At 46.7% G+C, this 27156-nt stretch overlaps 1 protein-coding gene across 1 annotated transcript; it reads left to right on the top strand.

The window, feature by feature from the left end:
• The first annotated feature begins 283 nt into the window (after nucleotides 1–283).
• On the top strand, nucleotides 284–27156 carry MINAR1 (membrane integral NOTCH2 associated receptor 1). Its single transcript, XM_081171101.1, has 4 exons — nucleotides 284–448; nucleotides 12198–14546; nucleotides 19233–19487; nucleotides 26762–27156. The coding sequence occupies exons 2-4, from the start codon at nucleotides 12249–12251 to the stop codon at nucleotides 26957–26959; spliced, it is 2751 nt and encodes a 916-aa protein (XP_081027227.1). The 5' UTR covers nucleotides 284–448; nucleotides 12198–12248; the 3' UTR covers nucleotides 26960–27156.

Here is a 27156-nt window from a genome sequence, read left to right as displayed (position 1 = left end):
GCGGCACACCCACAGACCCAGGAGGCGGGGGGTGCAGAGAAAGAAACATCCAGGAGGGAGCGACCCCCAACAGCAGCAGCAGCAGCAGAAACGTCCCGAGCCGCCCGCAGTGTGCGTTTTGCGTCGCTAGTTTGCAACGACGGGGGGTTGACCATTGCAGTTGCGCCCCCTCTCCAATGCCGGAGGAGCGCTGGCCTTTTCTTGCTTTGCCTTTTTTTATTGGATTGCAAACCGACGCTTGGGGGGGGGACTCTGCTGGGGGGGTTGCTTCCCGTTCGCTCCGCTTTCCCTCCTCTCTTCCTTCTTCCTCCTCCTCCTCCTTGCAAGGTCCCGGCTGCAAGAGCCGCGGCAGAAGACCCTGACGTGAAGGGGACATTGAGGGGAGGGGAGGGGGGGAGAAGCAGGCGCCGATCATCCCTCCCCAACTCCTCCACAAGACAACTTCGAGGTAAGAAAGAGAGAATCCGGGATCCTGCAAATCCAAATGCGTAAATAGCCCAAACCGCCACAGTTGGCTTGGACGAGGCTTGGTTTGCTTTCCTAAGGAGTGCTCCCTCCTTCCTTCCTTCCACCCACCCACCCACCCCAGACCGCATTTATAAAGTAGGGGAGAGAAATTTGGGAGAGGTTGGAAAAGGACAATGCCAATGAAAACCCGTGTGGGAAGGCCAGGGCCCCGGGTTGGGGAGGAGAGGGGGACAGAGGTATTTATGAAGGAATCCTTTGCCTCTTATAGATGTTTATTTTGGAAAGAGGATTTTGGCAGGTATGGGGCTGGGAGAAAAGCTATACCTGCTGAAATCCCCCACTCTTAAAGGTACAGGAGTCCATTTCCTCCCTCCTGATCGAGCCACCCAAGCCTGAGTCTGGCTGGACCAAGTAGGGAGACTTTTCAACTGACACGGAATAGATTTGGAGTAGGAACACTGGGCTGGCTCTGCCTGCTCCTGCCAACCTCTTTCTCTTTTTATCCTGGCTTCCCCATGGAGCTGTGAAGTGGGGTCCTGCTGTTTCTTGGTGCTTCAGACTCCCAGGGAGTCAAAGAGAGGGAGGGGGATACAAAATTGTTGCAACAACTTCAGCTTTTGTTGGTGATACTTCTCTGACTGCCTGAGTTCCGTAGGATCCCAACAGAGGCTTGGTGATAAGTTGATGGCAAGAGAAAAACAACAACCCAAACCCTGCCGCCACCGCCTTTCCGGATGGGCAGTGGCAGTACCAGAAATCAAGGCGAAAAGCTGGGGTCTGTAGAGGTCTGGGATGAGTGGGTAAACATTGCAAAAGAACCTGGCTTGCAGGAATGAAAAGACTGTTGTGGATGGGATAGTCAATTCCGGCAAAGTAGTAGATAGGTAGCCGTGTTGGTCTGCCATAGTCAAAATAAAAAAATTCCTTCCAGTAGCACCTTAAAGACCAACACGGCTACCTATCTACTACTGGAACCATGGAAGGCACCACATTGAGCCGTATGAAATGGAAGTCCATCAACCTCACCAAGGTATCTGAAGAAGTGTGCATGCACACGAAAGCTCATACCAAGAACTAACTTAGTTGGTCTTTAAGGTGCTACTGGAAGGAATTTTTTTATTTTGAATTCTGGCAAAGTCATCTTTGTTTTGCTTTGTGAAATGGAAACACGGGGAAATGGGCTTCAGGGAGGAGGGGGTGCAATGTTTTGGAATCTACGGTGGGACTGTATGCTTTTACACTTGGTTCCATGCTGCAGGTCCTCAATATTAAAAAAAAACAACAACAACACAGAATTAAGGTGACCATGTTTTAATATCTGTGTGGGCAGGAGAGTCATTCTTGTGCTGAAACTGTGTATATCTGTGACAGCAATTGTGGAAGGATTGTTCCCCGGGTGTGAGGGAGTCAGGAACCAAATCATAACATTCTGTGAGGTTTTATTATGGTGTTTTTTTACTATCATAATTTGCCCTGCTTCCCCCACCCTCCCCACACATGTAGATCACTTACCTAATACAGGGGGTTAGTTGCATAACACAATAACAACAGGTATTAATTTAAAGTGTTCTGTAAGGCATTAAGCATTCTTTGAACTTGTGCAGAGAGAAAGCACTAGGGAGGGAGGAATGCTGTGTGGATATACAATGCATCCTTCTTGGAATGTGTGTGTTCAGTCGTGTAAGAGGCGGTGTGTTTGACAACATGGCAATCGAGCCAGCACAACCTTCTTTTTTTCCCTGTGTAAGAAGCCAGGTTTATATAGAGGTTTTTTTATCACCGTTCCTATATCAGAGGAGAGACATAAACCTCACAACTTCCTTGGCTTCCGCCTATGGTTTTTTTGTGATGGATGTTTGATGGGAGAGATGAGGAAGCAGATCCACTGAGTGTTGTTCTGTGCAAAGCTTGCTTTTCTTCCCCTTTTCTCCTGCTGCGGAGAATGCAGACTTGCAGTAAACTGTTTGCTGATGAATAAGCCTCTAGCAAATTGCATTGCTTTTTGCTTCCAGGCTGCAGGGCATTGTCCTCACCTCACCACCACCCCGAGCTCCCCATTGGCTTGAGGAGAGTGAATAAAAATCACATTAAGGAGGCGCCTTGCCAGCAAAGTATCTCATACCTGCCCCATGGGGTGGGGATTTGCAGAGAAGCTGAAAGCACAAGCTGGTGGCCCTGGCATTGTGTTCCATTGTGTGTCACACAAGGCTGGCTGGAAGCAAAACTCAACCCCCTGCCCTCCACCTCCTCGCTTTGTAAGAGAATGGGACAGGTTGGACTGGAGTGAGCCTGCGTGGGGCTCTCTACCTCCTAAGTGCTTTCTTCTCTTCGTCTCTCCCGATTCAGAAAGCAAATGGGCAGGGGCATTGTTTGGCAACATGTGAAGCCACGGAGTGGTCAGGTCTAAGAACTGGCTTTCAGCCTGGTCTTTTGTATGTTTACTCTAAGTCTTAATGCTTATTTTAATGGGGCTTCTTCCTAAGCAAATATACCCAGGCAGTTTCGATCACGTTTGGGAGAACAGCCAAGAGTCTTGTGGGATCTTAAAGGCAGTGTTAGAAACTCAGATACATAAGCTAATCACCAAATGGTACCTCAAACCTAGGTTACCCTTGCCACAACAGAATCTCTAGGCACCATTTTTCCCTCAATGAGTTTTATTATTATTATCTTTCATTTCATTTCTGTACTGCTTTATATTTTAAAGGGGGGGTCTCAAAACGTTTTACAACACATTAAAGCATCAAATAAAAGAATCCAGGATAAAATAAATTCATCCTTCGAGGGAAATATTTCAAAGTAACATTTTGCTTTCCCCATATTTATTTACCTGCTTAATTTATATGGCTTCCCCCTAGCAAAACTTCAGGTTTATTGCGGCATACGTTTTCTGTGTAGGGCTTGTTTTGTGAAATGCTTTGGCCGTTGTATTCATGGATACAGTATATGTGTGTGTGTTTGTAAATAGTATGGCAAAGAGGCTATGGCATAAAAGGGACTCTCTAGGAACAGGAGCAACCCTACCCAAGCACAACTAAGCTTCACTCAGAGTAGACCAGTTGGAGTTAATGGACCTAACAGAGTCATTAATTAATGCCACTGGGTAAAACTTGGTTGAATGCCACCCACTCACTGTTTAAACTCCTGTTGTTTTGGCTATTTAATTTATTTATTCTTCCATTTATATCCTACCTTTCCTCCCAGGTAGCACTAGTTGGCTTACATGGTTCTTTCCCCCCCCCTTCATATTACCCTTGTAACAACCTTGTGAGGTAGGTTAGGCTGAGAGTGGGTGGTGATTGGTCCAAGGTCGTCCAATGAGCTTCATGGCTTGAGTGTGGGATTTGAACTCGTCTCGTCTGACACTCTAACTGGTTCTGTGCCGTGTGTATTGATAACTGAGGAGAACGCTCCATGTATTTGGCAGAGTGGACTGTCGTCAACAAAGGCTTATGTCGCAATAACATCTTTTGGCTGCAATCCTAAGCACAGTGACTGGAGAGGAGGCCCCATTGAGCACAATGGGAGTTACTTCTGCTCAGACATGCTTGAGATTGTACTGTCCATCTCTAGGGTGCTAGAATACCAATTTTATTTTGGCTCCACAGACTAACATAATCTGAATTTTGGAGATAAGGATTGATGGCAAATAAGGACGGCCCTACTATTGGTCGGAGTGGGGCAGCCGCCTCAGGCAGCAGATGCTGGGAAGCAAGGAGAAGCAGTGAAATATTGGAGATATTGCCGTTGTGGTTGACCCTCTGCTCTTTAAAGCTAACCTGCTGCCTTCACTTGTCATGCAGTATGCTATCCCATCACTTGCACTGAAGTAAGATTCTGTTGCCAGGCCCCATCTCTGCTGTAAATTTAAAGCATTAAGAGTGGTACCTCAGGTTACATATGCTTCAGGTTACAGACGCTTCAGGTTACAGACTCCGCTAACCCAGAAATAGTACCTTGGGTTAAGAACTTTGCTTCAGGATGAGAACAGAAATCGTGCTCCGGTGGTGCGGCAGCAGCAGGAGGCCCCATTAGCTAAAGTGGTGCTTCAGGTTAAGAACAGTTTCAGGTTAAGAACGGACCTCCGGAATGAATTAAGTTCTTAACCAGAGGTACCACTGTATTATAAAAGTTTAAACAGTTATGGCTTCCCCCAAAGAATCCTGGGAACTATAGAGTGTTAAGCGAGCTGCGAGGAGCCCCCTATTCTCCTTACAGCTCCTAAAGTTCCCTGGAAAGAAAGGTTGACCGCCCAACACTGTTCAACCAGCATGGCGTAGTGGTTAATGCATCAGACTGGGACCTGGGAGACTAGGGTTCGAATCCCCTCTCAACCATGAAACTCACTGGGTGACCTTGAGCCAGTCACTCACTGCCTTTGAGCCTTCTTGTTGTTGAGTCGTTTAGTCGTGTCCGACTCTTTGTGACCCCATGGACCAGAGCACGCCAGGCACTCCTGTCTTCCACTGCCTCCCACAGTTTGGTCAAACTCATGTTGGTAGCTTTGAGAACACTGTCCAACCATCTCGTCCTCTGTCGTCCCCTTCTCCTTGTGCCCTCCATCGTTCCCAACATCAGGGTCTTTTCCAGGGAGTCTTCTCTTCTTATGAGGTGGCCAAAGTATTGGAGCCTCAGCGTCAGGATCTGTTCTTCCAGTGAACACTCAGGGCTGATTTCCTTCAAAATGGATAGGTTTTATTTTCTGCCCCTGAGCCTAGCTTACCTCAAATGTTTGTTGTGGGGGTTGAATGAGGAGGGGGGAAATCATAGATGCCACTTGGAGCTCCTTGGAGAAAAGGGTGGGGTATGAATTAGATATATAACTAAAGCGTAGCTCTGTGAGGGGAATAGAGGCTCTCCTAACAACTGTCAACACCCTTAACAGACTACAGTTCCCATAATTCTTTGGGGGAAGACACAGGTGTTTAAATCGGTGTGATACTGCTTTAAATGTATAGTGCAGATTGTGCCTCGGCCTGGTTGGCTTCTGCATGTGGGATTCGAATGGGGCTCTTCTACGACTCAGGCAGCAAAATGTATTGGTCAGCCTACCTCTCTGCACCTGCAAAACATGCTACGTGAAAGTCAGTTCTTAGGATTTCTACGATTTGATTCCGTATTGCTCTGTTGTGAGCTGCTTTGGGCGTCCTTGTATGGCAAAAGTTCCCCTACAAGTTTTGATATTGATAATAGTGTTAGTAACAGTATGGCAAAAATGGGGCTAAATGATCTGAAATCCAAGTATGCTTTTCTTGGTTTTAAGACCACCGGTCTCAAATGCCAGGTTCTGAAGAGTTGCAGCAATTCTCAAAGAATGATGGGTGAATATTGTGCAATACCAAAAAAACCCCTGAAGATCAAAGTAAGAGTGAAATTTTTAATCGGAGATACTTCTCTAGTATCACAGTACTAGCTCTGCTTGTTTGAAGGTGATTGCATTATTTCTGTCCACACAGTGAAATGCTGGAATTTTACATTGAAAAAGTAATGTATGTCATGCATATTGGCTAAGGTTTCCTTAATATTGCCTAGTCCTGCAGGGTGTTTTTGGTTTTTTAAAGATAATTTTGTGTTGCTTTTCTTTTTTGAAGACAAAATAATCTCATTGCCTCAGAGAAGGTAGTCTTGGGAAGGTAAAATGAAATGATTAATGCCACGGTCTGATCTCCCAACAGCTGAAATGCTGGGCTAAGGCTTTTTCCACCTTCACACAAGGAGTATGAAGTGTACTCAACCTGCTTTCGTAGAGGTCATGAAAGGATTGATCGGTAGTGAGCCCGTAGCTCGTCCTAAAGACCAACCCCGGTAGACTCTGGCAAGTTGTCAGGTGGTGTTCTTGTGTGTGCGTTTTCACGGCAGTGCGATTGCTTTGTTCCAGTTGGGAAAATTGAATCTGAGGAAGACTGATCTCTCTTCAAATACAAAGCATTTCCTTTATTGTTAATTGAAGAGTCACAAGGCATTTCGTCTTGAAGGTGGCATGGAGCAGATAAGAGAATTTCCTTTGCTAAGTCAACCTCTTTTGACATGTAATTCTGCAAGCTTTTGAGCTCACACAGGACTCTTCGGCAGGTAGACTAGGAAGGCATTTAAATGCCCAGCTGTTCAAAAACGCCCAAGTTAATTGCAATGAGGGAAATGCAAAGGTAACATACATATTATCTTTGGAGATCAGATCAGCACTTGAGCTTCCTCTGATGCTTTTTTCTATAGTCTATTGCTTGACTCACTTGCTTGAGATTTGGGAAAGGGCCATTGCTGAAGTGGTAGAACATCTGCTTTGGATGCAGAAAGTTCCAGGTTCAATCCCTGGCAGGCCCATGTAAGGCAAAGGACAGAGAAGCCCCAGAAGCCTGTAAATTTATTTGGCAGGGGAGGTGGGCAGCATTCATGCCTTGGTAGTAGCAGGGGCAGAGCTGGGTGCTCTGGCACCTGGCGTGGCGCACATGCCATGCGTCCGGAGGTGGAGAGATCTGCCCACAGGCCGATTGACACAGCTAGAATCATAGAATCATAGAATCATAGAGTTGGAAGAGACCACAAGGGCCATCGAGTCCAACCCCCTGCCAAGCAGGAAACACCATCAGAGCACTCCTGACATATGGTTGTCAAGCCTCTGCTTAAAGACCTCCAAAGTAGGAGACTCCACCACACTCCTTGGCAGCAAATTCCACTGTCAAACAGCTCTTACTGTCAGGAAGTTCTTCCTAATGTTTAGGTGGAATCTTCTTTCTTGTAGTTTGGATCCATTGCTCCGTGTCCGCTTCTCTGGAGCAGCAGAAAACAACCTTTCTCCCTCCTCTATGTGACATCCTTTTATATATTTGAACATGGCTATCATGCTGCGCAATTCTCCCCTTCAGAGAGCCAGGGGAAGGTGGAGAGTCACAGCTTTGCCGCTCACCGGGCTTGGGGGTGGGGGTCGCAGGGAGGGGGGGAGCCCCACACCGAATGTCACCCCCCTTCAGGATGACACACGGGGCGCCCCTGAGTAGTAGAGCACATACTTCTCAAGGTCAGGCCCCAGTCAGAGGATTCATACTACAGTGGTACCTTGGATTACAGACGCTTCAGGTTACAGACTCTGCTAACCCAGAAATAGTACCTCGGGTTAAGAACTTTGCTTCAGGATGAGAACAGAAATCGTGCTCTGGTGGTGCAGCGGCAGCAGCGGGAGGCCCCATTAGCTAAAGTGGTGCTTCAGGTTAAGAACAGTTTCAGGTTAAGAACGGACCTCCGGAACGAATTAAGTTCTTAACCCGAGGTACCACTGTATAGAAATGGGACGCGGGTGGCGCTGTGGGTTAAACCACAGAGCCTAGGACTTGCTGATCAGAAGGTTGGCGGTTTGAATCCCCGTGACGGGGTGAGCTCCCGTTGCTTGGTCCCCGCTCCTGCCAACCTAGCAGTTCGAAAGCACATCAAAGTGCAAGTAGATAAATAGGTACTGCTCCGGCGGGAAGGTAAATGGTGTTTCCGTGCACTGCTCTGGTTCACCAGAAGCGGCTTAGTCATGCTGGCCACATGACCCGGAAGCTGTCTGCGGGCAAACGCCGGCTTCCTCGGCCCATAGAGCGAGATGAGCGCCGCAACCCCAGAGTTGGTCATGACTGGACCTAATGGTCAGGGGTACCTTTACCTTTACCACTGTATAGAGCAGGGGTAGGCAACCTAAGGCCTGTGGGCTGGATGCGGCCCAATTGCCTTCTAAATCCAGCCCGTGGACGTTCCAGGAATCAGCGTGTTTTTACATGAGTAGAATGTGTCCTTAAAAAAAAAATAAAAAAAATATTAGTATTTTCCACACAACAAGAAAAATATCTAAAAATAACAATACACAACACACTAAAACCAAAATTCGAAAAACTAAAAAAGCAACAACAACTAAAAAAACACACAAATCCATATCTTACAAGTTAATAATATAAACACTATAAAAACAACAACAAAACATTGACTTCCACCAATCCCCCAGCACCTCCTTTATCTCTCTTTGTGTCTTCCTGTTTTTACTGTTTTCCTTATCATCTCTAGCCTAACATGTAGATATAAATCCCTTTCTTATCCTTTCACTTCACAAGGTTATTCCAGACTCAGCCAGATTTCTGTCCTCGAACCTTGACTTTTGAGGTATTCATTTAGGCACTCCCATTCTTTTTTTACTTCACCTTTTGGTTTTTGTCTTATTATGTCTGTCAATTTGGCTAATTCTAAGTATTCTGAAAGCTTACATAACCACTTAGAATGTGTCCTTTTATTTAAAACTCATCTCTGGGTTATTTGTGGGGCATAGGAATTCGTTCATTTTTTCCTTCAAAATATAGTCCGGCCCACCACATGGTCTGAGGGACGGTGGACCGGCCCCCTGCTGAAAAAGGTTGCTGACCCCTGCTATAGAGTATCCTGTAAGAATGACACCTCCGTTCCTTTCCTTGGTGTGTTTCTTTTCCGGCTTACCTGCTTTGCTCTGAGATCCACCTTCCCTCAATTCTGCTTTCAGCTAGAATCCCCACAATTAATTTAAGAATCGGGCCATTTAGAGATTGACAAAGCAGAGGGAACGAATCGCTGAAAGAAATGGACGAAGGTGGGACACAGGCTGCAAAAAAATGTGCATGCGCTAATTTATACGGATAGATGCAAATATGAAAAATAATCACTGCAGTTTGAATAGAAATGCAAGAGACATACCTGCTCAGTTTGCTGTTCAGGTATTAACTGTTGATGGGCAACTTCAAGGCCCTTCCTCTCCGCTCTTATGGTCCTTTAATCTGTCAACCAGACAGGACTTCAGATAGAAGACTCCTTCAAATGCAGGACTGCCCTCTGTAGAGTAGGATGCATGGAGCTTCCTGAAAAAAGGCTGTGGGTATTGATGCCTTTCTTCTGCTCGTGTCATTTCCCCCTCGCTTCCCATGGGCATTGATAAAACGCTGGGGAAAGTCATCCTAAGGTGATGTACGGTCAAGATTCCTTTGATGCAGTTTTACTGAGACGTACGTACACTGCAAGCATGTTAGTAAAGCATATCTTGAAAAACATCTTGATGCAATCATTCTTAAAAAAAGGTTTTTATTTATACTTTCCAAGTTTGTACATTTCATCAGTTTTACAATCAAATCAGCATTTCAAAGTGTGACTTCCTTCCCCCTCTTTCTGCGGTTCCTTAAATTTATTTTTAAACATCTTCTGCATATCAAAATTCAGTGCTTTTTTTCTGGGGAGACGCAGGGGTACGCATAACCCTAAACATTTTGTGAATCTAAGTTTGGCCTCATTGAGGGGCAGTATTTCAATCTGAGTAGGAAAATGAGAGTACTCCTAAACTTTTTTAAAAAAACATAGAAAAAAGCACTGTCCAAATTCATTTAATTTGCTCATTTAATTATCTACTTTAAAATATATATTCTTATGAAACTGCAGGTTATTACAATAATCCTGCTAATGTTTTTTATCTGTTTGCAATTTATCTGTAAATATTCAGTGAACCATTTCCATTCTTTTATAAAAAGTTTTCTCATTCTTCCAGTAAGTTTTGCCATTTCTGAATAGTGCGTAAGTTTTTGTATCCATTCTTCCTTTGCTGGGACTTCTGCTTTTTTCCACTTTGGGGCAAGTAGCATTCTTGCTGCTGCAGTAGCATACGTAAATAAATTTCTATACAGTTTAGTTAGTTCTGTCCCCATACAGTGGCACCTCGGGTTACATACGCTTCAGGTTACAGACTCTGCTAACCCAGAAATAGTACCTTGGGTTAAGAACTTTGCTTCAGGATGAGAACAGAAATCGCACTGTGGCGGTGCGGCAGCAGTGGGAGGCCCCATTAGCTAAAGTGGTGCTTCAGGTTAAGAACAGTTTCAGGTTAAGAATGGACCTCCAGAACGAATTAAGTTCTTAACCCGAGGTACCACTGTAATTCTCAAAATTTTGGGAATTGATGCAATCCTATTGCCAGATTGCTGACTGGGGTAAGGTATTCTGAGGACATAACACCAATCCTGGCATGGCTGTAATGGCCACCAGTTATATTTTGGACTACAGTGGTACCTCTGGTTGCGACTGGGATCCGTTCCGGAGCCCCGTTCACCACCTGAGCAGAACGCAACCCGTGTCTGTGCTTGCGCGGGTCGCGATTCGCAGCTTCTGCGCATGCGTGTGACATCATTATGAGTGTCTGCGCATGCACGAGCGGCGAAACCCGGAAGTAACCCTTTCTGGTACTTCCAGGTCGCCGCAGGACGCAACCTGAAAAGATTTAACCCGAAGCATCTTTAACCCGAGATATGACTATAATTCAAAGTGGTGGTTTTGACCTATAAAGCCTTCTGCAGCTCAGGGCCTCTGTGTTTCCTCACACATGAACCAATTTGGACTCGGTATTTAGGGTTGGGTGATACAATATACCTATATATCATGATGTCTGGAATAAGGATGGAGCTATGTAGAGGCATTGGCTGGCTTCGCGGTTTCCCCCTCATCGTGATTATTGCCTGCTCTAGTGATTCCCTGCACCCAGCATGAGGTCAGCTGGAGCTGCAGGGAATGAGACGCATTGACTGGCTTCAAGGTTCTCACCACAGCCTGTTAACTAGTCATGGCTTCCCCCAAGGAATTATGGGAACTTCGTTAAGGGTGCTGAGATGTATTAGAGGGAAATCTTCCTTTCTTCTTCCAGAGATGGGGGATTGAATGTTATACCGCTCTGGGAATTGTGGCTCTGTGAGGGGAGCAGAGGTCTCTGTATTGTGAACACTGACTGTCAACAATTCTCCAGGGTCCTCTCCCAGACCCACCTGGAAATGTTGGGGATTGAACCAGCACCAAAGCAGGTTCTCTTCCACTGAGCTATGTCCCTTCCCTTCTACTAATCAGAGGCATTATCTCTATGATTGTATGTAATTGTGGTTATTTATACTTTTAAATTTGCTATATCATTGTTTATTGGATGCTGTGAGCCGCTCAGGGCACATACAAACACAAATATGAATTAACAAAAGAATTCCCAGTGTTTGCTACAGTGTGACTGAGAAATGCAGTGGTACCTTGGTTCTCAAACTTAATCCGTTCTGGAAGTCCATTCCAAAAGCAAAGGCATTCCAAAACTAAGACGCGCTTTCCCATAGAAAGTAATGCAGAATGGATTAATCCGTTGCAGACTTTTGAAAACAACCCCTAAAAGAGCAATTTAATATGAATTTTACTATCTAACGAGACCACTGACCCATAAAATGAAAGCAATAAACAATGTACTGCAATCATTCAATCAGTAGGTTTCCACACAGTCGCAAAACCAAAAGAGCCACCAAACCACAAAATTAATAGCAAAAACAGACAGACCTCAGTGTAACACTCAAAATGGAAGTGTGGCACTCAAATCGGAAGCATAACACTCAAACCGGAGCACATTCGGCTTCCAAAAAAAGTTTGCAAAACGGAACACTTACTTCCAGGTTTGCAGTGTTTGGGTTCCAAGTTGTTTGAGTACCAAGGCATTTGAGAACCAAGGTACCACTGTACTGAGATAGATGACATGGTATAGCTTCTTGTGCTCTTAGTGTACATCATTTTAAAAGAAAAAACCAACCCATAGAACACTTAATGACATGAATAAAAGAAAGTGTGATCATTATTCTTATTATTTAAAAAGTTGCTGTTTTGTTTTAGAGATTTTAGGTGGCTTACGAAATACAGCTTACTTTGTTTCTCTTTCCTGTTGTGTGTTCATTTAGAACTGGAATAACGCGACTGGGATAAGCGGCAAAGCCTGATCTCCACCAGCCATGGAAACCAGTCAGGACTCTTCTCTGTTCCTTGTGAACATTTTGGAGGAGCTGGATACCAAACAAAACTCTGTCTCCTACCAGGATCTCTGCAAATCGCTATGTGCTAGGTTTGATCTGTCCCAGTTGGCCAAGCTGCGGAGTGTGCTTTTCTACACTGCCTGCCTAGACCCTAATTTCCCCGCCACCTTGTTCAAGGACAAAATGAGGTGCAGCGTGAACAACCAGCAGTCGAAGAAGATCATGGTTGCGGCAGACATCGTGACGATATTCAACCTCATACAGATGAACGGCGGGGTGGCCAAGGAGAAGCTTCCTGTTTCGCGGGGAAAGATGGGGAAGAAAGAGTCTCTGGAGTCCTGCCGATCGGACACAGAAGTGTGCAATATGGTGGACTGCGTGCTCAACTGCGAGCTGAGGGATGGAGAATTTAACAGGGGGTATTCGAACAGGAGGTCATCCAAATGCAGGAAAGGGGATTGCAAGGACTGCCCGCAGTTCGTGCCTGCTTCCGAGCCCAACTTTCTGCTTGGGGTCAATAAGGAGATGAAAGGGCGAGCGGCTTCCCTCGACCGACTGCAGGCCTTGGCGTCTTACACCATTGCCAGCTCTCCCCCCTGCGAAATGCAGAGCACATATTTCCCCATGAACCTCGAAACCGAGTCTATATCTGACCAGGACTCCTTGCCCATCAGCGCGAGCATCAAGGAGGCGTTCATTTCAAACGACGAGCCGTTTGTGATGCAGTCGTGCGTGCAGAAGCGGAACATCTTCAAGGAGGACTTCCACAACCTCATAACCATTTCACCCAGCTTAATGTCGCCCACTAGCAAAGCAGAGGACGAGCTCGTTGAACCTCCGGGCAGGAAAGAGACCTCTAAGCAGGCGTTTTTCAACCACAGCTTTGAGATGCCCTACAGCAGCCAGTACTTGAACCCGATTTATTCACCTGTACCTGATAAAAGAAGGGTCAAGCATGAAAGCTTAGACGATCTCCAGGCTTCTACTTACTTTGGCCCGACGACCGTTCTCGGACCTCAAGAAACCAAACGGTGGCTGGGGAAGCCGAGCAAACAAACTCCGTGGCCGGTCAAAAGCTGGAGTTTGAACACCGAAGAAGTACCTGATTTTGAAAGGTCCTTTTTCAACAGGAAACAGTCTGAAGAAAATCCACGGTACCAGGGTTCAAACAGCCAGCCTTCCAATTTCCCAGCCACGGAGAGGCGCCAGCCTTATCTCAACCCCAAGGATCAGCAGTCAATGATGCAGTCTGGCTATGCCATGAAACCGAACGGGCATAAACCCAAAGACATCCCCTCCATCTTGGAAGTGGAGAAACACGAGCCCATGAAGAAGTTTAAAGACAAGAGTATTAACTGCACCTCCATCCAGCTTCTCAGCATTGACAAAACGAACAGTGTTGGGACACAGACAGACCAACAGGGGCTGGAACACAAGAAGTGCAAAGAGATGGTCCACCCCAGTCAGAATAAATACGGAGAGAGACCTTCTCTTAAGCAGTCCGATGACGACTCTGAAATTGTCAGCGATGACATCAGCGATATCTTCAGGTTTCTGGATGACATGAGTATCTGTGGGTCTACCGGGGTGATGCAGTCGTCGTGTTACAACAGCACCGGCTCGCTTTCTCAGATACACAAATCGGACTGCGAAAGCTCCCCTGAACACCACTTAGCTAAAATCTCCAACGGCAATGCCGGCAACAAGCTGGAAAAAGTCTCGCGCCTGGAGATCAGCGGCACAGACGACGAGCTGAAAACCAGCGTCTGCAAACTGGTTCTAAGGATTGGGGAAATCGAAAAGAAACTGGAGTCTCTCTCCAGCGTCAGGGATGAAATTTCCCAAGTCCTGGGGAAGCTGAACAAGTTGGATCAAAAGATTCAGCAGCCAGAGAAAGTGAGCGTCCAACTGGATCTCAATTCCTTGACCAGTGAGGTTCAGTCTGAAGAAAGTACCTCACCCAGGATCTTTTCGTGCCATAATTCTTCGCACGGAGGCAAACTGGAGAATAATCCGGACTGGTGTTGTTCGGATGCCAGTGGCAGCAATAGCGAAAGCCTCCGGGTCAAAGCCTTAAAAAAAAGTTTGTTCACCAGGAGGTCTTCGAGGTCCCTGACAGAGGAAAACAGTGCCACAGAATCCAAGATAGCTAGTATATCTAACTCCCCTAGAGACTGGCGAGCTATCACATATACGAACCAAGCTGGCATTACGGAGGAAGATATGAAAGACAGGGGTGGAGGCGAGAACAAAGACTGGCACAGAAAATCCAAAGAGGTAATTTTTCAATTTCTGCTCAGTGAATTATATTTTTAACTTGACTGCATGAAAAGGATCTGGTGTAATTCATGAAAGGCTCTGAGGATTACAACATCTGCCTACTACTACACTACTGTTAGAATTGTTTTAATGAATTTCCGTCTGTTTTCTTAACCCACTTGTTTTTTTCTTCCCCACGGCAATATCCAGAATACATAAAGAGCTGCAGTCTAAAAACAACACCGATCATATAATTTGAGATTGTCCCAAAACAACACTAGCTGCCCCAAAATGTAGATTTTTTTTAATTTACATGGTATACTTAGAATCATAGAACTGGAAAGCGACCCCATGGATCATCCAGTCCAATCCCCTGAAATGCAGGAACATGCATCCATACGGGCATCAAAATCGCCACCTTGGCCAACTGAGCTGACCTGAAAGCAAATAGACTTGTATAGTTCATTTGACAGTTCAGTTTGCATGTTAATTCTTTACAGATAGGACTCACCTGTTGGTGAGAAATGCCTTTAAGAAGTGTATACTCACATGTGCTCTTCCTCTGTTTAGATATCTTTGTATTCTGACATTATTATTATTATTATTATTATTATTATTATTATTATTATTATTATTATTATCTGATGTTAGTCTATAATTATAGGGCCGCACTCATGGCCTTATGTTAAGGGTAAATTGGCTGAATTAAATCCCACCATTATAATGAGAAGTCATGTTTCCCGGGGGTAGTTAGAAAATGGTTCATCGGACTGATTTGAAACTGGGCAGTGTAGGAGAGGCATTTTTCAGGATGGTTCAAACCAAATTTGGGGTAGAAGGGGTAAGAAATGGCTTATTCTGAAGAGGTTTTTAAAAAACCTAAACAAAATACCAGCTTCTTGATGGGTACCTTATGTTTTTATTTCTTAGACTTTGCTCAGGCGATTTTTCCAGAAATATTTCTCCATTTGTACTGCATCTTTTCTGTTAGGTCAAAGGGAATGCCTAGAGTGTGCTTTTGTCTAATAGTAGTGTAATATGTTTGTAGATTGGGTTAAAAATAAATAAATCAAAAAGGCATTTTTGTGGCCAATGTTGGTCAATGGGATTTCATAAGGTTGTTCCTTGCACATGCTCAGTACGAACTTGTTGTGAGAGAAGGTTAGGTGGAGGAAAGTTGGGTGGAGTGAGAATGTCTGTCAGACAGGTCAGTTGGACCATGCCAACACGGATATGTGAAGGACAGAAAAGAACTGCGAGAGAGAAATGAAAGTTTATTGTTATTTTTAATTATAGAGCCACAGCGGTTAGGGGTATGTGTGTTGACTGAATCGTGTTCCTCCATTTATGATGAGAAATTGGAAGGGCGGTAGTAGGTTCTACGACTTACAGTTTGAGCGTGTCTCAGCGGAATGATATGAAACTCAGCAGCATAGGAGAGACAGCTTTGAGGGCAGCCCATGATGAACTTGAGATGGACAGGATAAGAAATGGCTTTTTTTGGATGAATTCAGCATTTGGTGAGAGACTTCAGCTTGTTGACAGGTTCTGTGCATTGTTCTTTCATAGATTTTGCTGGGGTGGTTTTTCAGGGGAAAAAATTGTTTGTAGTTGTAATGGGTTTAGGGGTTGCTTGTGCGTAAGTTGCCACCACTCCTGGCGAGGTTACCTGGTTAAACCCTTTCTGACTGAACAGCCTCCAGCATTGTGACTGTCTCAGTCGCTGGCAGAATCTGTCAGTGGGCGTTTCTTAAACTTCTTCCAGCACAAAAGTTCCTTGATGCCTAGTCTCCGCCTAGACTCCCTGCGTGGAAGCCTTCTGCGCAGGGAGGGTGTGGGCAGCGGAGGACCCGTACTCTCTCCGCTGGTCTCCGGCGAGGAGTCTTGGAGCCTCCTCTCCGATTCCCCCATCGGCCCCCCACCCCTTCGCTACTGGTGTTACGCTGATTTCCTTCCCCAGCGGACGGGCTGCCTCTCTCCCTACTGGGACCCTCTCTGCCATCCCTCTGGAGCCTTCCCTCCGCCTCTAGCTCCGATGGCAGTTCCCTGACAGAGGAAACTAGGGATGGTTTAAAGATTAAGAGAGTATGTAACATGTGCTTATTGCATTGTGTAACATGTTTGTAGTTTGTGGGCATTTTAAAGAAGATCCTTCTTCTTGGTTGAGCGGTACAGAACTTTATGAGTATATTAAATAACTTATACAAATAACTTTCTTCTTGTTTTTAAACAGGCTTTAAAGTCTTTCTCGTTCACAAGGCTTTTATGAATGATTAAAGCCTTGCTTGCTCCTGTGTATACTATTATGCTTATGGGTTTTGTTTTAATTATTTATCCTGTTTTGAACCGTAGAAGTTTTCTTTGTTTGTTTAGTTATGTCAGGTGCCTTGAGAATTTATTTTATTTTATTTCGAGAAATCCAAAGAAGATTGTTTCAATTTGTATATTATTTCAGAAGGTGCAAAATTGGTAAGGTAAAGGTAAAGGGACCCCTGACCATTAGGTCCAGTCGTGACCGACTCTGGGGTTGCGGCGCTCATCTCACTTTATTGGCCAAGGGAGCTGGCGTACAGCTTCCAGGTCATATGGCCAGCATGACTAAGCCGCTTCTGGCGAACCAGAGCAGCGCATGGAAACGCCCTTTAACTTCCCGTCGGAGTGGTACCTATTTGTCTACTTGCACTTTGACGTGCTTTCGCACTGCTAGGTGGGCAGGAGCTGGGACCGAGCAACGGGAGCTCACCCCATCACGGGGATTCGAACCTCCAACCTTCCGATCGGCAAGCCCTAGGCTCTGTGGTTTAACCCACAGCGCCACCCGTGTCCCCGCAAAATTGGTAGATTCATATTAAAATGTGAACGGTATTTCTTACCCTGTTCCTAGTCACTTTCAGAGTCACTTCCCTCCTTCCGCACATAGGAGGCAGAGTTTTAGGGAAGAGATGGAGGGAATCAACCCTCCCTAGACAGCCAACCGACTCACCTGTGTGGAGTTTGATGAGCTCTTCTGCATGAAATTCCTGGTTGACTAGGGGTGCATTCAGAAATGGGGAATAGTGCATGGGACACGGGTGGCACTGTGGTCTAAACCACTGAGCCTCTTGGGCTTGCCGATCAGAAGGTCGGCGGTTCGATCCCCGTGTGACGGAGTGAGCTCCTGTTGCTCTGTCCCATCTCCTGCCAACCTAGCAGTTCAAAAGCATGCCAGTGCTAGTAGATAAATAAGTACCACTGCGGTGGGAAGGTAAACGGCATTTCCGTGCGCTCTGGCTTCCGTCACAGTGTCTCATTGTGCCAGAAGCGGTATAGTCATGCTGGCCACATGACCCAGAAAGCTGCCTGTGAACAAATGTCCACTCCCTCAGCCTGAAAAGTGAGATGAGCACCACAACTCCATAGTCGCCTATGACCGGACTTATCCATTCAGGGGTGCATTAGTTTTCCTGATTATAACAGTAGTGCTACTGCCCCGTTCTCTAATGTTCCTTTCACACTGCAGTACCTGTTGTGCTATGGAACTGTAGCTTATTGACCCATAAACCAGCATATTTGCATTGACTTTCACTCATACCACTAGACATGGTGTGACACAACCAAAGTCATTGGACAACGTTTCTACAGAAGCTACATGTGTGCTTCTGTTCCTCCATGATAATGGCAGGAAAGAACTATATGCTGGTGTACTGCCCCAAATTTTGGCACTTTACTCCCACAATTTTTCCGGGTTAAGGGCTGCAAATGGCGCCCCCCACCCCGCAATCAAATAACACAGAAATGAGCACTAAACAGGTACTGCATTCCATTAGTTTTCCCATAAGTGGCTTCTGCATTGTGTATAATGCAGAAATAAACAGCAAGGGAAACATTGGGGAAATGGAATAAACCAATAAGTTAAAGTATAGTTTTGTTGTACTTCTGTTAGATCAAGGTCCTGAATGATGGATGTGTATGTATATTTTGATGAACTGAATTGGCGGGGAAGTGTGTATGAAAATAGTAGTATTTAGCTTATTTTTTAGTAGTAGTATTTAGGGCTGAGCGATATTTGGTTTTCAACAGCAGCTAAACATCATGATTTTTATTATTATTATTTATACCCCGCCCTCCCCAGCCAAGGCCTGGTTCAGGGTGGCTAACAAGCAATAATGAAAACAAGTTGAATGAATACAACTTAAAAACAAGATTAAAATACGACATTAAAATAGTGAAAGAGTAAAATATAAAAATGTTAAAATGCAGCCTCATCACAGGACGAGAAAGAAAAAAGAAAGTGATATAGATGATATAGTGATATAGCAGAATGTCTGAATGGTTTTTCCTGCATCGTGATTTTTGCGCAGCACAGAACACACACACATCGTGATTCACAATAAAAAATTATGAAACCAATATCACAATATGGACTTCAAACCAGTCTTGAATGATATATCACCCAGCTCTAGGTGTAATACATATAGTAACCATTTTATGGATGATATATAATACGACTTGTGCTGTACCTGTGATGTTCTATTATGTAATTGCCATTTGTTGTTTGCAAGCCGCTTTCGGATTTGTTTGAATGGAAAGTGGCACAGAAACACATTGAATGAAATTAAAAATGAATCGAATAAACAGCCATCTGGATGCAGCCAAGGCGACTGAGTTGTTGAGCACAAAACTCCTTTCTTTCCTTCTCTGAACTCCTTGTGCGACTCCCTGCAGGCAGATAGGCAATATGAAACCCCACACGCCCCAAGGCACTCCAAGCAACCCAAAGATGGCTTCTTGATTGAGCAAGTCTTCAGCCCCCACCCTTACCCGGCGTCGCTCAAGTCGCACATGAAGACCAACCCCCTCTACACGGACATGCGGCTGATGGAACTGGCGGAAGTGAAGCGGTCTCAGCCGTCGTGGACCATTGAGGAGTACACGAGGAACTCGGGCGAGAAAGGAAAGTTGGCCGCTCTGGATCTACAAGTGAGTCACGTTGGTTTCCACCGTGGGTGGCCTGTGCCAAAGTGGAACCTACCCAAAAGAAGGGGAAACCTGAATGTTGAAGGGTATAGAGATTCATATTGTCAGTAAGTATGTCAGAGCCTCTAAGTGTCCCTGTTTTCCAAGGACAGTCCCAGATTTACAGAAGCCGTCCTGGTTTCTGATGTGACCGCTTTTTCTTAAGACGTCCCTATTTTCATCGGAGAAATGTTGGAGGGTGTGGAGTTATGTGCCCCCCCCAACCAAGGAGATAAGTCATGATACAACCTTTAGAAGACACCTGAAGGCAGCCCCGTAAAGGGAAGTTTAAAAATGTTTAATGTTTTATTACCATAGATTCCGGAGTATTAGGCAACTGGGCGTATTAGACGACCCCCCAAATTGGCAGCTGCAATTTGGGGGTTCGTCTTATAAGCCCAGTCGCCTACCGTATTTTTCGCTCTATTGGACGCACCGGACCACAGGACGCACCTAGTTTTTAGAGGCGGAAATCAAGGAAAAAAATATTATCCCCCCCCAGCCCCAAAGAGCAACGGACAGGCTGCATGCAGCCTGTCCACTTCTCCCAGAGCTTCTCGGGGCTGCGGGGGAAGCCCGGGTTACCCCCCCCAGCCCCAAAGAGCAAAGAAGCCAAGACAGCGCACGGGATCCATGGCCGCGCAACCTCTCCAGCCAGGAGCTAAACCTCTCCAGTGCAGCTAAAGAAGACAAGGCAGCAAGCGCGATCCATCCCGCTCACTGCCTTGGCTTCTTCTTTAGCCTTGCACAGCATCTTTAGTCTTGCGCAATGGGATGGATTGCGCCCGCTGTCCACCGGGGCTGGACTAGATGACTCCTGGGGTTCCCTTCCAACCCTGCAATTCTATGACCTCGGAAGGTGTTTGGGGTCTCCACCACTGGAGGCTTTTAAGCAGCGGTTGGGGGACCATCTGCCTGGCGTTCTTTAGCTGTGATTCCTACATTGTGAGGGGGCTGGGCTAGATGACCCTTGGGTGGCCCTCCCAACTCTATACAGTCCTACAGTTCTGCGGCAGGAGATCCACAGCCACTTCACACAATGCCCACTCCCAATTTGTACCCCCCTACCTGCCACACTTCCCCCACCCCACTTAAGCTGAGGGAATTCCTGCCCAGAGAAACTCCCAGCAATCAAGGAGGAGGAATCCGCTGCAGCCGTGAGCAGCGGTGGATCCATGGTCCCCTTCCTTCTCTCCTCCGTAGTTGCTTTGAAGCAGGAAAGTGGGAGAGGAGCTGCTTACACGAGTGTAAGCTGCTCCCCTCCCACTTTGCTGCTTCAAAGCAATCACGGAGGAGGGAATCCGCTGAAGCCTCCAGCAGGGGAGGATCCATGGTCCCCTTCCTTCCCTCCTCCGTGGTTGCTTTGAAGGAGGAAAGTGGGAGAGGAGCTGCTTACACGAGTGTAAGCTGCTCCCCTCCCACTTTGCTGCTTCAAAGCAATCACGGAGGAGGGAATCCGCTGAAGCCTCCAGCAGGGGAGGATCCATGGTCCCCTTCCTTCCCTCCTCCGTGGTTGCTTTGAAGGAGGAAAGTGGGAGAGGAGCTGCTTACACGAGTGTAAGCTGCTCCCCTCCCACTTTGCTGCTTCAAAGCAATCACGGAGGAGGGAATCCGCTGAAGCCTCCAGCAGGGGAGGATCCATGGTCCCCTTCCTTCCCTCCTCCGTGGTTGCCTTGAAGGAGGAAAGTGGGAGAGGAGCTGCTTACACGAGTGTAAGCTGCTCCCCTCCCACTTTGCTGCTTCAAAGGGAGCCCGGGAGGAGGGAATCTGCTGCAGCCTCGAGCAGCGAAGAGGATCCATGGGTCCCCTCTTTCCTTCCTCCGTGGTTGTTTTGAAGCAGGAAAGTGGGAGAGGAGCTGCTTACACGAGTGTAAACTGCCCCCCTCCCACTTTCCTGCTTCAAAGCAATTACGGAGGAGGAATCCGAAAGTGGGAGAGGAGCTGCTTACACGAGTGTAAGCTGCTCCCCTCCCACTTTGCTGCTTCAAAGGGAGCCCGGGAGGAGGGAATCTGCTGCAGCCTCGAGCAGCGAAGAGGATCCATGGGTCCCCTCTTTCCCTCCTCCGTGGTTGCTTTGAAGAAGGAAAGTGGGAGAGGAGCTGCTTACACGAGTGTAAGCTGCTCCCCTCCCACATTGCCGCTTCAAAGCAATCACGGAGGAGGGAATCCGCTGAAGCCTCCAGCAGCGAAGAGGATCCATGGTCCCCTTCCTTCCCTCCTCCGTGGTTGCTTTGAAGCAGGAAAGTGGGAGAAGAGCTGCTTACACGAGTGTAAGCTGCTCCCCTCCCACATTGCCGCTTCAAAGGGAGCCCGGGAGGAGGGAATCTGCTGCAGCTTCCCCCACCTCCCGCAGAAGCCGTGCGCTCTTTAAAGGGGCTGTGCGACTTCTCCTGGCTTTTCTGGGAGGTGGGGGAATTCCCCCACCTCGGAGAAAAGCCCGCAGGAGCCGCGCAGCCTTTAAAGAGGGTGCCGCTCTTGGGGGCTTTTCCCCCAGGAGGGAGAAGGGACTGCTGCAGCCAGTCACTCCCTTCTCCCTCCTAGAGAAAAGCCCGCAGGAGCGCACGAAGCTTGTGTGCGGCTCTTGAGGGCTTTTCCCGCCTGCCTCCCCCCTGCATTCGCTCCATAGGACGCACACACATTTTCCCTTGCTTTTTAGGAGGGAAAAAGTGCGTCCTATGGTGCGAAAAATACGGTAATATGCTGGGCAGCTCCGCCCCAGGAGAAAGCCGTCTGGAGCAGAGCCCCTGCTGGCTGCTGCTGCTTCAGAGCTGCCGCAGCAGCAGCAATGGGCGGGCTCCGTTCCACGCCGCCCATACCCGGCGTATAAGACGACCCCTGACATTTTAACCTCATTTACGGGGTTAAAAAGTCATCTTATATGCCGGAATCTACGGTATGTTTTTCATATATATCGGAAGCCACCCAGTCAGACGGGTGGGGTATAAATATGATGATGAGGATGATTTTGATGATGATGAAATAGGTAAAAGGTAAAGGTACCCCTGCCCGTACGGGGCAGTCGTGTCTGACTCTGGGGTTGTGCGCCCATCTCACTTAAGAGGCCGGGGGCCAGCGCTGTCCGAAGACACTTCCGGGTCACGTGGCCAGCGTGACAAGCTGCATCTGGCGAGCCAGCACAGCACACGGAACGCCGTTTACCTTCCCGCTGGTAAGCGGTCCCTATTTATCTACTTGCACTTAGGGGTCCTTTCGAACTGCTAGGTTGGCAAGCGCTGGGACCGAACGACGGGAGCGCACCCCGCCGCGGGGATTCGAACCGCCGACCTGACGATCGGCAAGTCCTAGGCGCTGAGGTTTTACCCACAGCGCCACCCGCGTCCCCGATGATGAAATAGGACGTCCCTATTTTCAACGTAGAAATGTTGGAGGGTGTAGTAGGTTTGGATTGCAACCCTGTATATGAGAGGTGCGGGAGCTTCTTCCTGTGAACTGCATTCCCTCAGGAGAAAGTGATCAGGGTCTACATACCAGGAGTGGGTGGGGCCCACTCTCATTTATTTATTTATTTATTTATTTATTTATTTTCTATACCTCCCTATACCCGAAGGTCTCAGGTTGGTTCACATAAAGTAGGCATCCTCAACCTCGGCCCTCCAGATGTTTTGTGACTACAGTTCCTAGCGTCCCTGACCGCTGGTCCTGCTAGCTAGAGATCATGGGAGTTGTAGGCTAAAAACATCTGGAGGGCCGAGGTTGAGGAAGCCTGACATAAAGGATCACATATATATAATAAAAATACAAACGACAACCCAATGGAACTGCCCTAAAAAGAGCCAGCATTTTAAAAAGTGTGTAGGATGTAAATCAGATCAGTCAAAGGCCAGGTTAAAGAGGAACGTTTTTGCCTGGCGTCTAAAGGTGTATAATTAAAGTGCCAGGCGAACTTTCTTGGAGAGAACATTCCACAGATGGGGAGCCACTGCAGGGAAGGCCCCGTTTTTGTGTTGCCACCCTCCTGACCTCTCGAGAGGGGGACCACAAAGAAGGGCCTCAGAAGATGATCTCATGGTCCGGGTAGGTTCATATGGAAAGAGGTGGTCCTTGAGGCATTGCGGTCCTGAGCCGTTTAAATCACATTCCCTGCGTCTAGGGACAGAGGCAATAATGCAGTGATATCAATTGCAGGAACCCACTGGAGGGGAGAGCACTGTTGTGCTTGGCTCCTACTTGAGGATTTCCTCCTGCAGGCATCGGGGGGGGGGGCTGTGAGAACAGGATGACTAGATGGGTCATTGGCCTGATCCAGAAGGTTCATCTCATGTTCACACAAATGTAAGATGTGTGCAGGTGTTCGCATGAATGCCTGAATGATCTCAAGTGTGGATTGGTGCACATCCTGGCTGCATGCCCAGTGTCCTTGTGGGTATTGCCTGCCCCCACTCAGTCCACAGTCTTCCGCATGGCCTGGTCCTTGATCATTCAGAGAGATCTACTAGCATTCAAAGGAATACAAGAAGAAGCCACACAGAGAGGTTCCTTGGACAACACAGGCAAGATCAGGGACCAAGCACGGAGAATAAATGTACACAAGGACATTGGGGTGGGCCTTGTGTGTGCACCTAAACATGCCATACTTGTGTGTGAATTGGGGGTGTGCAATGATAGGGTGTCCCATCATTCAGCCTGGTCCCTGAGGTCCAACTCCGAGGGCCTTCTGGTGGTTCCATCACTGCAGGAAGTGAAGTTACAGGGAACCAGGCAGAGGGCCTTCTTGGTAGGGTCGCCCTCCCTGTGAGATGCCCTCCCATCAGATGTCAAGGAGATAAAGAACTACACAACTTTCAGAAGACATCTAAAGGCAGCCCTGTATAGGAAAGTTCTTTAATGTTTTATATGTGCTGGAAGCCACTCAGAGCAGCTGGGGAAACACAGCCAGATGGGTGAGATGATATAATAATAATAATAATAATAATAATAATAATAATAATAATAATAATGATGATGATGATGATGATGATGATGATGATGATGATGTTGATCCCTTCTAGTTTTGGTATTTATTTGGTCTGCCCACTGCTACTATGTACGTCCTGACTACTTTGGACCATTTGCACGCTAAGGCGCACAGCTGACTAGATCTCTAAATCTACCCACACTACGTTCACTCACAACCCATTCTCAACACATTCACACCAGCTGCTTGGCTGCTATGCTACAGTGCTTAGAGGGGGCTTCCTTTCTCAGCAGGCAGTATGGAAATGTAGCAAGCTGCCCACAGAGATCAGGAGCAGTCTCTTACTCCATGACAGCCTCAGCAGCAGGAGAGCAATGGAACAAGTCCCTGCTAGATAGGGTTTTGCAGTCTAGCAGCAAACCACAGTGCAACAAGTTCCCCATCTCTCACTTTGCCTACTCTAAATCCTCAGAGCGCACCATGCATATTATAACTAGGGTTGTAGCGTTCGGTCAATTATCTGTTTTAGAAACTGACCAACTGGAGAGGTACAAATCAGCTAGCAGGGTTGCTGCTGCTTAAAAATGTTGATTGCTTTGTTTTTGTTTGTTAAAACTCATTTATTCAAAAGTTACAATGCAGCTTTGCTGTAACATCACAGAATGATCAATGCATTCCTCAATCCCTCATCACTGTCATTTTGGCTCGCTGGATACCCTCAGTAGGAACCCAACAACCAATCTGATTTCAATTAATATATTAATTGTTTTTAATAAGATACTCCCTTCTAGGTTTGAGAAGACCCAGGGCAAAACACCCTAATGGACTTTGCATATGGCGGTCAGTAGTCGCACTCCAAATCAGCACCAGATGCCATTTTAATTTCCCACGATGCCTGGTGTTGAAATAGCTCTTCTCTGAGATGTTGTGTGGGAAGCTAAATTGACTGTTCCACACCACCTGGCCCAGGAGCCTCAGAGCTGGCAAATAATATTATGGTTGGTCCCTGGCAACTGACCGAGGATTACGAATGCAGGTGTCAGGTCTGGTCAGCCTACGTGGCTGGTAGGCTCCCTTTGGTTCTGTGGGTCGCTTGTTGTGCAGGCCTGCCCTCCCTCAGAATTTTACACATGAGTTGTATTTTAAATAGTAATTTCCCCACCACCACCAGATGCTTTTCACAGTTTCTGTCACACACAGGTGGCAAGATTCAGGAATAAATCAGCCGTTCTGAGACCCAAGAGACTGGAGGGGTTAGAAGATTTCAGTCACAAGGTGTTGCTAGGACTTGACTTAAGGACATCATGCAGTCTGTTTTTAGAGAGGCTGCCGAATTGAGAGCAGGAAGCGTTGCAACAGGGGAGCGTGAGGCAGCCACTTTATAATAAGCTTTGTTTCGTTGTTTGTTGCAAATTTGAGAGCGTGGCGACAGAGGAAGCCATCTTTGGGAAGCTGCCTGTCAGCCTGAATTTTTCAGCAGATCCAATACACTCTCTTTTTATATTCAGTGGATTCTCGGGTTGCAAACGTGATCCGTGCAGGAGGCACGTTCGCAACCTGCAGTGTTCGCAACCCACAGTGCCATGTCTGCGCATGTATGGGTCGCGATTCGGTGCTTCTGCGCATGCAAAAAGCGTGATTTAGTGTTTCTCTGCATGTGCGATTGCCGAAACCCGGAAGTAACCTGTTCCAGTACTTCCGGGTTCGGCGCGGTGCACAACCTGAAAACATGCGACCTGAAGCATTTGTAATCCAAGGTATGATTGTAGAGTCATACTTCAGCTCCTGAATGCCTCCCTTTATGAACTTTTCGGCTCCCGAATGCCGAAAACCCAGAAGTAAGTGTTCCGAACATTTCGGAAGCTGAATGGGCTTCCAGAACTGATTAAGTTTGGCAACCGAGATTTGTCTGTAGATGGCTTCAAAGAAGAATCGCTTCTTGCCTGTGTCCGCTTCGCTATCACTAGCCACGATGTCTATGTTTTGCCTCCACTGTCAGAATACTGCTTACTGGGAATCAAGCAGGAAGAGTCTCCTCACAGAACTACAATTCCCAGAGTGGTTTAGTAATCAAGCCTTCTTCCAGGGAACTCTGGGAATTGTGGTTCTGTGAGCAGAATGGCGGTTTCCTAGCAAACTCTCAGGACCCTTAACTAACTACGCTTTCCCAGAATTCTTTGGGGGAAGTCGTGACTGTTCAAGTGGTACAGCAGTGCTTTAAATGTATCGTGCGGATGTGGCCCAAGTTGTGCGTATCCTTATTTAGAGCTGGAATTTAGAGAAAGAGAATCTTAATGGCTTTATTTTTCTTTTTACTTTCCAGACTCAAGAATCTTTAAACCCCAACAATTTAGAGTACTGGATGGAGGACATCTATACCCCAGGCTATGACTCATTACTAAAGCGCAAAGAAGCTGAATTCAGAAGAGCAAAAGTTTGCAAAATAGCTGCCCTGATTGCAGCCGCAGCCTGTACTGTTATCCTTGTCATTGTCGTTCCCATATGTACTATGAAATCGTGAATTTGACAATGGATGAATAAATCCATCCTGTAACATTTGCTCCAGATATTCCATTCAGTCTTTTAAATAATCACCGTATGGCAAAAATTGTAACCGTGAACTGGGAAGGATGCGCTGAGCGATCCCAGCGAGGGAGCATGTAAAGACATTTGGGGTTTGTTTGTTTCTGTTTCTGTTTCTGTTTCTGTTTTGTTTTT

The sequence above is a fragment of the Podarcis bocagei genome (genome assembly GCF_964188305.1).
Source record: "Podarcis bocagei genome assembly, chromosome: 14".
Taxonomy (NCBI): Eukaryota; Metazoa; Chordata; class Lepidosauria; order Squamata; family Lacertidae; genus Podarcis; species Podarcis bocagei.
Note: the sequence above shows the minus strand (reverse complement) of the source record. Positions and strands in the feature narration are given on the sequence as shown.